This window comes from Lytechinus variegatus, chromosome 12 (assembly GCF_018143015.1).
Source record: "Lytechinus variegatus isolate NC3 chromosome 12, Lvar_3.0, whole genome shotgun sequence".
Classification (NCBI taxonomy): domain Eukaryota; kingdom Metazoa; phylum Echinodermata; class Echinoidea; order Temnopleuroida; family Toxopneustidae; genus Lytechinus; species Lytechinus variegatus.
In genome coordinates this window covers 33,087,202-33,101,784 of record NC_054751.1, presented here as the reverse complement: position 1 = coordinate 33,101,784, position 14,583 = coordinate 33,087,202, and the positions used below count along the sequence as shown (strand labels likewise).

The window sequence follows — 14,583 nt, the reverse complement described above, 5'->3', positions numbered from 1 at the left end:
AAATTGGCAGCATTAAAATCGTAAGATCTGAAAATGAAATAAGAAATAAAAATCCCCTTTGAAATTAATAACACTCATTTAGCATCAAAATTTACAAAATTTGCATGATTATATTTTTTTATATTCTATAATGGAATTAAAATATGTAACAATCAGTAAATAAAAATTATATTGGCATTGATTGCCAAATTTTTTGTAAAGTACACGTATGATGTTCACACGTCGGCGATACCATACCCGGTTCAGTGGATCAGCTCAGGCAGCTGCCAGCAAGAAAGAAAACAAATATGCGGATTTTCTCAGAGATAGATCGAGTTGTTTTGTGTCATATCATCTTTTAAATGTTGGTTGAAGTTTACTGTTTAAATGGCTCGGTACGTATAGTAATAGAGAAGTGAATGATCTTGAGATGAGTAAGAGTAGTCTGAGAGTGAGAGTGAGATTCTATCGGCTGCGAGCGCAAGCTGAAGCTTTGCCTTACGGTACCGGTACGGCTGCTGCTGCGCGGATGGAGACCGGTGCGGGGACGGGCTAAGCTCCAAGAGCTCCACCGCATTGATTTAGCCATGGCCTTGCTTCTCTGACCTTCTTATTGAGCATGATGATCCTCTGGCCAAATCGTGGTTTTGGAAACCACTCGTAGATTTGTGTACGCGCACTTGTGTACAAAGTGAATGGAGGTGGAAATGGGGAACCGTGCGTAGGATGGGGGGTCGGGTGTCCGGACACTTTATCTTTTTGAAGCCTTCTTGTTTGTTTGTGGATTACACTAAAAATATGAATTCATTACTTGTAATCATTTTCTATTTTGTAATTTATAATATTTCCTAACATTTTGTACTAAAAATTGATGAAACTTCGCTTGTAAATTTTTCCAAATGACATTCTAAAATTGATCGTCCGGACACACAACCCGTCCGGATACACAACAACTGGGTATACTATGCGTGTGACTGAATAAAGCGCTGCGCTGCTGACTGTATGAAGTGAACGGTGGTTCCCAATAATAAAAATATCACGATAATGCCGATCCTCTAAACACCTCTGACCACACACCGGTTAAAGTGACATTTTCACTACCACTTTTAGCCAACTATCAAGTAGATCATGATATACCTGATCGCATTGCTGGATCAGGATCTGGAAAGTCTATACTTCGTCCTAAGATATTTTGGCATCAGTGCAGTGCTGACCAGCTGCACCGTCTCTATACTCTTCCTATGGAACAAATATCACAGAAACTTTTTTATAATCTTCCTGCAATGTGTTTGGATCCGACTAAAATTGACTTGTTGCTTGATCAACTTAGCGAAGAAATGCTGAAGGTATCACTAACTCTACCACACTCGAAGGGCCGTCAGAAAAGAAAAAGGAAAGGGAAAAGAGAGTGGACAAAAAAGGTAGAGGCATGTTATAAACAATCTCAACATTATTGGCGTCTCTGGAGGGCCAGCGGGAAACCAAAAGGCAAGGACCCTCTCTGGATCAAGCATATATATACCAAACGTCTTTTTAGAAGTAGCATCAGGCAAGCACGGAGGATGTGTCACAATAATCTCCTTTCAGAAATTGAGGATGCTAAAGTAATGTTGTAACCCGCAAGTGAAAACCCGAACCGTACCGTCCCGTATAATCCAATAATTTGCAAGCGGGACCCGCTGACCCGTCGGGTTTTAACCCGCAAGTCAATTTATCTTTGAAAAATGAAAAATCCCCACACTATACAGGCTCAAATCAGGAAAATATATGTCTACTACTACCTAGCCTAGAGTGAATTTACTTACAATTTGCAAATTTGCCTTTTATTCCGGAGAGAAAATGTTTTTTGGGTGACTTTGTACCACGAAATGAGTCCGATCTGATCTCGAAATTGAAAGCATGATTACGCAATTAACGCCTCGGATCGGAGCTAGCGAGCCGCAGCTCAGCGCGCTAGCTACATGTAGCCCAGGCTGCCCAGCAAGGATCGGCAGACGGCAATGTTGTTTTTCAGTCCAGGTCGGTCGACACTGCGACTCACAACAATCATAATTACAATATTCAATTCTATGGGACCTCGTCTATAAAGTAATCAAAATTGCAATAAATACCTGGATAATGATACAGTCAATTTTTTCTTCTCGTTTATCTCTATATTATTTCCTTCTGTTTTTGTATTTCATTCGATAATATGGCCGCTAAAACTCGATGTTCAGTTTCCCGTCGCCCGCGTTATGAAATTTGGCCCGCGTTTGAAAATCAAATTCTGAAAAAAAACTATTTGGATATCTAGATTCAAAACTGATTTAAAACATTAATATAAGCTTTTCAGTGAGACAGTTATTTTTATATCTTGTAAATACCTGCAAATCTTTTCTTTCTTTTTTTTGTGAATGGAATGACGCTGCATGCTCAACCATACCTTGAGGGATGTTCGCGCAGGCTCCACTCAACAACCGTAGAAGTGGTGGAGCCTGCACGAACATCGCTCGAGGTATGGTTGAGCTACCTCAATAAATCCCAAAGTCTTGTAACCTCGCGTTGGTGAGTTATCATACGGCCTAGTACTCATCCAAAATAACTTATCTTATTTGCTAATTATAACTTAAAAATCATTTGTTTTATTTTTCCAGGGGATGAGTTAAATATCAGACAAAAAAATCATCAAAGCTCAATCTGTTACAAGGCCGACGGGAGACTCACCCACGTACGCATTGGCGCTTGTGCTAGCTAGTCTGAGCTCTGTCTCTCTGCCAGAGCTCTGGGGGGACAATTCGCTCTGTAAAGGCCTCAATGATGGTGATTTTCTGCTTCAGACAGAGTTTATATTTCGGGTATATTTTTCAAAACTGCCAATGAATTTTGATGATTTCTTCATTGTCATGTATATTTAAGTTATTAATGAGTTCATTCTCACCAAATTTAGACTCCCCCATAGAGAAATACAATTTTCGTGGAGATCTGCGTTTTCAAAGAACTTCAGGAAAAGTAAGGGTATGTGGGCCTTTATTACATGGTCAAGTACTGGAATTAGATGGAGTAAAAATTAGATATTGAATTCATTTATATCAAGTTCAACTCACAGTCTCACCCACAAAAACACTCCCACATCCAAGATTCTAGGCATGAAAAAAACTTTAAAAATCATACAATATTAAACAACAAGTAATAATTAATTTAATAAGTGAACAGGTATTCCTCAAAATACAAAAACGTAGCATTTGAAAAGAGCCCCTGAAATATTGCAAAAAAAATGAAAATGGAGCCCCCCCCCAAAAAAAAATGATTAATTTTTCCCTGGCTTCAAGTTCCACAGAATAAAGTGCGTTAAAAGGTTACAAAAGGTCAAACTTTCATCTTCTGAAAAATAATGAATAATGAAATCGGTTCCTCATTATGAGCTGGAAAAAATGGGACGGGAAACTCAACATCGAGTTTCATTGGCCCATGCGGTTGCTTTTGACTGCGCTGCATGCACGCACTGCACTGGCGCTGGCCTTTACAACTCGATGTATTTATCATGTTGAACTGTCTCAGACTCAATCCTGTTCACTATTCACAAGACAAAAATACGACGGCATTTTTAAAAGGAAATATCTACGTCTCTAAAAGAATCTGCCACGTAAGAAGCACATGATCTTAACTCAATTTTCACTGTGAATGTTTTTATCATGCGTCGTTTATTCTCCCTTTTTTTCGCATGACGGTCTGCGGGTTTGAGAATGAACTCGGCCCGGCCCGCAACCCGCGATCGGAGGCATACCGGCAGGTTAACCCGTACCGCAACGGGTGCGGGTTACAACATTATGCTAAAGGTAGCAATGACAAACTCTTTTATAGGCTTGTCAAACGCACCAAAGGATCTCGGTCCACCGACACACTGTCTTATAGGGGTACAACGTATGAAGGAGAGGCAGTTTTAGATGGCTTCAACACATATTTCTCAGATCTTGCTAAACCGGATTATATGAATGCCTCTTCCCCGCCTGAAATAGATGAAGCCTTCCCCACTCGCCCGTTCCAGGACAGTTTGAATCAACCACTTCAACCCTCTACTTCAAAAGATCTAGATGAAGCTATTAACTCTCTCAAGAAACAAAAAGCTGCAGGACCTGATAATATATCTCCTGAGCATCTTATATATCTTGGCCCAATAGCTCGGAAATTACTCCTCACCCTCTTAGCCTGGGGCGTTTTGGGGAGTGAAAGTCATATACTGTACGTATGGTCACTCCCCACTAACGCCTGGGAGCCCCACCTATATTCCCCCACGAACGGGTACAAAACCAGAAACTTTCGCCCCCGAGAATTTTACTTTCCCTCTAAAAGATCTAGCCCTAAAACATGTACATGGGGTCCAACTTCATTTCCAACATTTCTGCGATATTGATTTCATTTTTAAAGAAGAATTCATTAAAAAAAACGAGAGATTTGTTTTGAAAAGATGGGAAGAGCTTACGGCGTGTTTACGTCGCCATCTTGATTTCTTTGTCTTCCGCTTGGCGACAGCACGCATAACGCGGCATTTATTATTAATTCCAAGTCTTATTTCTCCATGTCTTCCAGATGCTTGTAGCTGTGTATTACCTCGTCATCAGTATACATAATGTTGAACCACTCTGGGTAGCCGCGTACAAGATTCATGCCCCATTTGCTCAAATATATAGAATGTAACCACTGGGCACACTCATCTTGAACATTTTTCCTTCTGTTATCTAGCACTTGACCTTTAGTTAATTCAATTAACTCTGGGGAATGGGGATGAATGATTTAATTCCTGAGGAGCAAGCACTGCTTGGGAATAAGTGGAGGAGTGACAGTGAATGAGTATTTTGTCTAAGAAGATTTTGTAGGATGCTTGGCATTGTTGATGACACTCACGGTACTCTTGGGAGGGTAAACCTACAGTGCCAAACTCTGCAACTTATCCTACATCTTATTAAGGTACATAATGACATAAATATTTTTTTATTTCTTTTTATGCAGGTGTCCATTTGTACCTCTTCCTGCTTTCTGGCACATCAGTTTTCGATTGACCCATCTACGGAGGCAGACGGCTTGCAGTGCCCTTGTAATCACAGCTCTCCTCATCATCTGTATCTATGTCTATGAGACTGGCTCCTATGGCCCATCCACTAGTGGAGACAGGGACTATGATAACTATGTGCAGAGGTACCAGCACGTAGAGGCCACCAATATAGAAGATCCGAATCTCTACTATGGGGTCGTGGTTGATGCCGGCTCCAGTGGGACTAGGGTTTTTGTCTACTTCTGGCCCAGCCACACTGGAAAGAATAATGAACTGCTCCAAATCCACCAGATGAGAGATGCCAATAGACAGCCAGTGGTCAAGAAAATTAAACCAGGTAAGTGTTGTGCAATAGAAATATTGTTTCAAATATCCCATAGGTGCTGAAAAGAAGACTCAGAACAAGTATTTAATCATGTGAATAAAATATTAATAGAAACAGACAATGAGAATGTCATCCATTTGAGAAAAAAGTATTGAAAAACATATTCATAACAGGTATTAAAAAGAAAACCAAATCATAAAAAAATAACTAGTCATCTATTTACAACGGGGTAGTAAAAAGTAAGGTATCAATCAGATTTTATTATTCCTTTGCCAACATGCCATTCATCTTCACAAACATATACAGTATCTACATTATATATTTAAATTTGTTGGAGAAAGGGAAAATGTTTTGATATTAGTACAGAAAGGTCACATATGTCATTTTTTGCCTATTTTAGAAGTAAGGTGTGTAATCCACTTATTGCTTCATTTCATTGAATATGATTCAATTCATTATTTTTCCCTTGTGTCCCATTAAAGGTTTGGCAGGACTTGCCAACACCCCATCAGAAGCAAGTACGTATATGAAACCATTACTGGACTTTGCAGTTAATCACATTCCAGAATCTAAGATACCAGAGACACCTCTCTACATCCTTGCCACTGCTGGTATGCGTATGTTACCTGAAAGGTAGGTCTCAGCTAATTAGTACAGTCAAACTTGATTTGGCAGTTCCGTGACATTTGTTCTGGTGATGATTGCTCTGATGGAAAATCCCCATGTTAAGCCAAACATAAAATCTAACCTCCAAAACTAAATAAACCCTAATCCTTATCTTTACATCATTCTAAGCCTAAAACTCTATTACAATCTTAACTCTTAACCAATGTCCTCTGAGATATTAAGACTGGAGTAAATGTTGCGGGAGAAAATGTTGTGTCACCGATTTGGCAATACCTGTCTCTTAGGACTACAAAATACTATTTCCCAATGAAATATTTTTTGAAAGAACTTGTCCATAAAATTCACCTGCTCATGAAGACCAATTTTCTAGTCTTCCTTTGGTAGTCTTTATAGACATGTTTCACTGCATGAATCTTTAGATGCACTTCTTTAGTAAAATACTGCCCTTTCTCATTGATTTCTTTTTGTTTTCGCAACGTTTATGATGAGTAGTGGCAGCTAAATGAGAATTGACGTAACATGTAATATAAATAACCACAAACTGGCACTGTAAACGTGGATAAAACTATAGTAGGAGAATTCCAGTATTAAAATGTACATTACTATTATGACGATATACATGACAGTCTTAGTTAAAATGAGGGACATTATCATGGTGTATATTCTAATATCAAAAATGATATGTCTGAAATAGTGTATCTAGTGATCTCGATCTGTTTATATCTCTGTATTTACAGTCAATCTCAGGCAATTTTAGATGACCTTAAGAGAGACATTCCTTTGGAATATGGTTTCCTATTCCCTGAGAAGAATGTAGAAGTGATTAGTGGGAAGCAAGAGGGTGTCTATGCTTGGATTGGTATCAACTATGTATTGGGACGATTTGATCACAGCAATAATGGTAAGAAACTATTGCATTTTATGTCATAATTTTGCTTTTACAAAATTATTCATGTTTCTGCAATGGGAAGCGGGTGGTGGACACTAATGGGGGGGGGGGTCAATGTGTGGCCCTGGAAATAAAAGCAGATAAAACATCTTTTACTCTGCATTTTCTCATTATACACATATCAAATAGCAAAAATATATCCTGAAGGTTGTTCTTTCTAACATTGTCTGACATTGCTTTCAAATAATCATTCAATTATTCCTTGTGCGGGATAAGAAAAATTGTGTGAATCACTTCAAAAGCTTACTTACTTGCTTACTGCCCGTTATGCCTCCTGGCATGTAGGACAGCAACAAAAGCTCTCCACTCCCGTCTGTCTTGGGCCGGCTCTGAAGTGATCCCCAGGTCTGTCGCTCACTTCAAATGCACTTCCAGCAAAAAAAATCAAAATGTAGATTGAAATAGAAGTAGAAATGTGAACAAAACCTTTCTTAACATTTCTGGCAATATCAATTTAAGTTGGGTCTATTTGAAAATGGTGGAGCGAAATTTGTCAGTTATCTGTTTGTTACTCCATTTTATTCTATGAATTCTTCTTTATGATGTGTGCTCTTTCAGATGAGCCTGTAGTGAAGGTGGAGCTACCAGGAGCCGAGGCATCTCCTCAGACTGTCTCCAGGAAGAGGACTGTAGGAGTACTTGATATGGGTGGTGGATCAGCTCAGATTGCCTACGAAGTACCCCAGTCTGTAAGCTTCAATCTCAATAACCCACAGGTGTTTATCATTTGCACTAAAAACATCACACAGCTTGCCTCCTCTCTTAAAAAAAATTGTCTTCACATCAGCTCATCTAGCCTCCTTTTTCATTTCTGATTTATGTTTTTCAGTGAAAAAAAATTCTTATTGAAAAGTATGCAGCTTTGATTTAATTTGCAAAAACCATATCCTAATGATGTAGTATCTAAAATATTAATTCAGAATTGAAAATTGCTTGGGAATTGGCTAATTATCTATGTCAGATATTTTGTTTAATTTGCTGGATTTCCTTTGCAGTTTGTGTCTACTGCAATAGTCCTAGTGAATATTGTGAAAGCTTTGAGAAATGTAATATAAAAGCAAAAATTTCCAATGCTGATTTCAATGTCTAAAATGTTGCTGCCAGAGTTCCTCAAGATTAAAATGTTTTGCTTGTTATGTTGAGGGATGGTAGAGATGGGGCTTCCAAAATCCTAGGCCTTCATCCTCCATCTTAGTTCAAATAGCAAAAAGAAAAAAAAAATCCAGGAGTCAAGCTTTTCCTTAAAAGCATATCATTCTTATTTTAAGTTTGGAGCAAATTAAGAAAATAAAAAAAGCAATTATGTAGTTGAATAATCTTGTACTGCAATGTATGCCCATATTGTGGTAATATCTGTGATTTGTCATTGTGGCTTGTATTGTTAATTTTGGTTTATGCCTGTCATTGTCCATATTTGAATATACTTGTATACCCAATTATTCACAATACCCTAGACATGCCAGATTGGATATGTACTCTTTATATGTCATGCCTACTGTCACTCTCTAAATGGAAACCATATTTTCACTACCTTAAGTGGCAAAAAAAAATTATATTTGGTTTTATGCTTGTGATAGTCTCTAAGAATATTACTTATTTTGAGGAAAACAAACTTCTGTTATGTACCTTTTTGTGGGGAGGGGGGGTGGGGTGATAGCTGAGGCCATTCCTGAGTGGTAATGATGATATTCTTTGTTCTAACGTATTGCAAAGGCATTCATTTAACAATAGTCTATTCAAGAACATTTGTATAGATTCGCATTCTGTTTGCCATAGTCTGAACTGTCTTTCGTTTAACAGATTTTCAAAATTATCCCATAAAATGGATAGTTTGTCCTGGGGCCCGTTGCAGAAAGAGTTGCAATCAAACGCAACTCTAAAAATCACACGCAACTTGATTTTCAACCAATCAACAGCGCGCATTTTAGACTTGCGATCGATTTTTTGACTTGCGTTTAAACGCAACTCTTCTGCAACAGGCCCCAAATCTTGGAATGAACATTAGAATCCTGTGAAATGAATCTGCAAATATATTGCTGTTGAAGAATTTTATTTTATATCTAGAACATACATTGCATCTTAACTAGGCAATTGATTCTCTTTTTAAATAGATATTGTGCTCGTACGACATGTTTGTTTAAAGATTTGCTTTACATTATCCCTGCGGTATTAATTTCACACCAGTGCACATCACCAGCTGTATTTTCTAAGTTCTTTTCTAATCAAAATGCAATTAAAAATACATATGATTCATACACAAATGATTTTACACAACCACAAAATTACATTTGTTTGAATCAGTGTTCCAGAACATGATATAACCTTGACTATGAAAATGATCTCAGAACTCACTAATTGCTTGCAATCTCACAAAAACAGTTATTTTCATGATCCTTTAACGACAATATTTTTCAAGGAACTTGAGCGTTGGAGCTTTCATGCATACCCACTGTGTTTTTAATCTCTGTTATACTGAGTGAGTCAAGTATGAAGAACATTACATGCTTCAATTCTTCTGTGAGAAATTACACAGAATACATTGAAGAGAATAGTGCATTTACGTCAACACACAGGGAAGCATATATGAGATACAAGGGGTTGATTAATAATGATTTGAATACCTGATCAAAGTGAACCTTAGTCTTTTACCCTTTCTCTATTTATCTTTGATCATACTAGTTGTATTTTTCATGACACATATTTTTTTTCATTTGTGTCTTTGAGTGAATCTGTCTTTTCAACTTTGTATGATATCTTCAGACCAACTTGACATTCATATTGACATAACTGCGAAACTAGAAAAAAAAAATCATGAGAGTTCACATACAATACTATTGCACTCAGTGATGGCAAGGGTATAAGACATTTGCTCTCATTTAGTCAGATACAAGTACAGTATCTTTCAACAGGTGTTGATGAAAATCAGTGAAAATATTTCTTGAAATATTTCCAGGGTATTTCATTCAGTATTTTTCTCAGTTAATTATAACTACCTGCCCCCCACCCCATTCCACTGGAGGAAAAAAAAAGTTTAATATCTTCCACTGAATTGTGTATACTACAGTAGTATAGTGAATTTTCTAGTCTCCCTTAAATGGTCCAAGTTTCTCTTTATTTAACAAAATTGTCATTGTCATTATTGTAGGAGGCAGCAGCCAAGGAATTGATGGCAGAATTCAATCTTGGATGTGACCAGCATGAATCAGATCATGTCTATAGGGTCTATGTAACAACCTTCTTGGGCTACGGAGGCAATGCTGCTAGGTCAAGATATGAAACTATACTCGTCAATTCAACTCTAAGCGATAAAGATGATAGGTGAGTATCATTGTCACTTACATGTAATGTGTCATGGTCGTATATTTTACTAGACATAGGGCAGGCTGATTATGTAGAGATTTTAAACGGGAAAGAATGCTTACAAATTTGCATTAGGCATGAGTCACCTGAGTCTCGTGCTACCCTCATCTCTTTATCAAACACACAATACAGCCCATCCCAATACATAGTCTTCAATGTGGGTGCGTCATGGTCTAGTGGTTCTGACTCTCGCCTTTCAAACAGAGGGTTGCGGGTTCGAATCCTAGCTATGGCGTGTTTTCCTTCAGCAAGAAATTTATCCACACTGTGCTGCACTCGACCCAGGTGAGGTGAATGGGTACCCAGTAGGAAGAAATTCCTCAAATGCTCAAGTGCCAGATCAAGGTATCTGTGCTAAAGCCATGCTAATGATAACATCATGTTAAGCAGAGCCCGCTGGTAGAACACTAAAATCTTATACATTACTGGTCTTTGACCTCGTTATCTCTGAAAAAAAAATCGTTTTTTCACGTCTCTAAAACAAACAAGATACAGTACATCAATCAATGATTCCAGAATAAAGTAAAATGATAATAGCCAGACTTTACAAGCATTCTGAAATATTTTATTGTTATGAACCCATATTATATGATTTTCAGATTTGAATGAATATTTTACTGCTCACTCCTATGGGAACTGCATGTTAATTCCTCATTTTTAGCAAAGTCATGCATATTTTCCAGTGAGATAGATTGGGCGGTCTTGACAGTGATGATGATATTAGTTGACGAACATGAATAGAGTAATGCCAACTGACATTAAACCTTTTTTCATTTCAGTAAATCCATGACAGGTCTCAGTCCGACCTCTCCCTTCCTCGATCCCTGTCTACCAACCTCAATGACAGATCAGATCATCAAAGGAGGCAAGACCTATCACTTTAAAGGAACGGGAGATTACCTTGCCTGTAAAGAAGCCATGATCCCAGTCCTAGGATCCAACAAGCCATGTCAGAAGGAACCATGCTCCCTTGGAGGGGTGTATCAAGCAGAAATTAACTTCGACAACTCAGAGTTCTACGGGTTTTCAGAATACTGGTACTGTATGGAGGATGTGCTGAGGATGGGAGGGGTCTATGAGTACGACCAGTTTGAAATTGCAGCAAAAGTAAGTTTGTATTGATAGGAAGCATACATTTACTTTTTTTCTGTAGTATTTTATAGGAATCTTAAAAAAAATTGTAAGGGTTATGTCGCAGTGTCATTAGATAAATCAAGAGGGTTGATGAAATCATCTATAAATTTAGCAACTGTAGATATGCCTTTATAGTACTTTATTAGTACTGCTATGTGCATGCGTTAGACGGGGGGGGGGGGGGGGGGGGGTGATAGCTCAGATGGTGAACCAATATTTTGCAATCTAGTTAACTGGGCTTGATTCCTACTTGTTGAGCTAGTCCCCTCTGGTATGGAATTTTCCTTACAACCAGGTCACTGTAAGAGGACCTTATGCCTTATGTCCTCTGGTTGCTTGCTTACAAGCATTCATGCTTTCTTAGCAATCAAGACTGGAACATGTTCTAGGTACCAAGTCTGCTACACAGAGATATATCATTTAGCACAAGAAAGGGTCACCTATCATAGGTAAAGTCATTTGTAAGGTACGAATGTCTTTATGAAACGGCCCCAGGTAAGGAAAAAAACCATATCATCACCATCGTCTATCAAGTTGTTCCAATCACTCCTGATCCGAAAGATCATATCTTCACCTTAGAATCGCCTTGGAATTACCCTTGATGTACTCCTTCAGTAACATTTTACCCAGTAGTCTCCTGGATGACTTCAACTCACAGTGGAAGGGATACTCTCTCATTCGATCATGAATAGATAGAAAGATATATATCAATGAACATGCTTAATTTTTTTTTATCTATCTGTTTTTCTCTTGTGCAGAAATTTTGTGCCACAAAATGGACATTATTACAAGAGCATCATCAAAAAGGTCTTTATAGTAAAGCAGATGAGCATAGATTAAAGTAAGTGAGAATTTTCTTTTATATCCTGCTACTGATTGATATTGTTGCTCCCATGTCAAGAAAAGTTTGATACTCACTTGTAGGAAAGGGTGTTGCCATAGATTTTGCAGTTCACATGTTTTTTTTTCACAATTAGGACCCTTGTTTTTTAATATTGATTATAAAAATTATGAGAAAACACTCAAAGCAACAGGAAAGGTAATATAAGCTAGATTATGTACTTGTATCATATTGATACTCCACTTCTGAAAATGAAAAGCAAGTTTGTCTCTCTCTTTTATTACCGAGCTCATTATTAACATATGATTGACTTCCATGTGAATGATAGATGTAGTGACCAGCTATGAATTGAATTATATATAAAGAACTATCATTCATTTAGTTTGATTTTTTTAGATCTGTTCAGATTTTCATTTTTGATAACCAAGTAAATTGTGCTATGATATTTATTTAAAATGTCTTTATATATATATATGCTTTTATTTTGACAGATACCAATGTTTTAAATCAGCATGGATAACAACAGTACTTCATAAAGGATTTAAATTCCCCAAAGATTACCATTATTTACGCTCTGCCAGCCTTATACATGACAAAGAGGTCCAGTGGACTTTAGGTGCAATATTATATAGAACAAGATTTTTACCTCTTAGGTGAGTAATGATTCATTAAAGATATGGGCTAACATTGACTTTAAAATAATCTGAGCTACAAGGTCCCACTTCTCACATGTGTCTATGATATGAAATAAAAATGAATCCGAGAAAAATGCACCCAAAAATCATTAATTAGTGCTTCAAAAAAGTGAAAAATAAAGTGATCAGAAACACCATCTTATTTTCATCATAAACACAAAATAAACTTGAGGAAGCGAAATTATGAAATAATGGTTTCCATTGTACTTAGAGCTTTTCATTCTCATTAATGGTTGTTTTCAGGGTTTTTTTTTAGTTCTGATATATTTCCTCATACACATGTTTCATCTTGGTTTGATTTTTTTTTAAATCAGCTTTTTGCGAAACTTATTTTTAGAATAAGTTCTTTTTGTGATGAGTGTACTCTGTCATTTAAAGTTCACTCTCTACCACCACCATCTCCAGTCAAATCCTGTGAAGGAATGTTTTGAAGGAATTCAACCAGACACCATGTAAAAGAAAATTATTTTTTATTACTGTGTTGACCTATCTGTTACAGAGAGATTCAGCAAGGTGCTTTCCAGAAGTCTTACAAACCACCTTGGATCCGGGTAGCAGCTCCCTGGCTCTCAAACCAGTACGTCCTAGTTGTCTGCTTCCTGGTCGTCATCGCCTTCATCTTCATGTACTCCCGCTGGCTGGGCAGGATGAGGTCGACGTCAAGGAGCGGTCTGACCAGGGTTCCTACCATGGCGTACTTCATGACGGAAGAAGGACAGGTCCAGGATGGGGTCTATGAGATGAAGGGCATTGAGCTGCGCTGAAAGAGGATCTGTCCAGGAATACCTGGTGAGCTGAAGAAGGTCCAAGACTTCAGGGTCTAGAGATGAAGGATATTAATCTGCATTGAAAAGGATATGTCCAGGAATTCCTGGTGAGCTGAAGAAGGTCTAGGATGGGTCTTTGAGATGAAGGGCATTGTTAGGCCTTGAAGAGAATCCGTCCTGGAATGGCTGGTAAGGTGAAGAAGGTCCAGACACCATGATATAGAGATGAAGGATATTAATCTGCATTGAAAAGGATATGTCCAGGGAATTCCTGGTGAGCTGAAGAAGGTCCAGGATGGGGTCTTTGAGATGAAGGGCATTGTTATGCCTTGAAGAGAATCTGTCCTGGAATGCCTGGTGAGGTGAAGAAGTTCCAAGACACCATGGGATATAGAGAGATGAAGGATATTAATCTGTCTGGGAATACCTGGTGAGATGAAGATTGCTGGCCGAGGAGAGTCTTGGTGAGGATGATGTGTTTGAAGGAGAGTGTTTGAGAGAGTCCTTGCAGCTGAGCTAGAGGATTGTATGATTACAGTATTCATGAGAGCAATTAATTGGGCATTGACATGTGCCAAAATGCATTGCAAGAATGTACCATAGTTGTTGCATTGGATCTTCATTGATCCTTCCGTAACTAGAGTATTCAACCTCTGGGTCTTGTTGCATAAAACTTTTTACCTGAGAAAACTCTGGTAAAAAATGAAAACTGAGGTTAGTCTGATATCTGCCATTGACTTTAACACAGGGCAAAAACTCTGGTAAAAACAACTTAAGTTTTCTCAGGTAAAAAGTTTTATGCAACGGGCCCCTGAAGGTCACACTGGCTTTGATGATTTAAGATCCAGGATAAGCTACATATATCTTGGTATTGTCA

At 38.0% G+C, this 14,583-nt stretch overlaps 1 protein-coding gene across 2 annotated transcripts; it reads left to right on the top strand.

The window, feature by feature from the left end:
- The first annotated feature begins 229 nt into the window (after nt 1-229).
- Nucleotides 230-14,357, top strand: LOC121425201 (ectonucleoside triphosphate diphosphohydrolase 4-like). Of its 2 annotated transcripts, none has more exons than XM_041621206.1 (10): nt 230-374; nt 4,966-5,345; nt 5,816-5,966; nt 6,698-6,861; nt 7,468-7,598; nt 10,055-10,227; nt 11,049-11,376; nt 12,162-12,244; nt 12,736-12,897; nt 13,439-14,357. In XM_041621206.1, the coding sequence occupies exons 1-10, from the start codon at nt 367-369 to the stop codon at nt 13,701-13,703; spliced, it is 1,845 nt and encodes a 614-aa protein (XP_041477140.1). In that variant the 5' UTR covers nt 230-366; the 3' UTR covers nt 13,704-14,357. The 2 variants fall into 2 exon arrangements, with proteins under 2 accessions (XP_041477140.1, XP_041477139.1); XM_041621205.1 differs by having other exon boundaries at nt 7,468-7,625.
- The last annotated feature ends 226 nt before the right edge of the window (nt 14,358-14,583 follow it).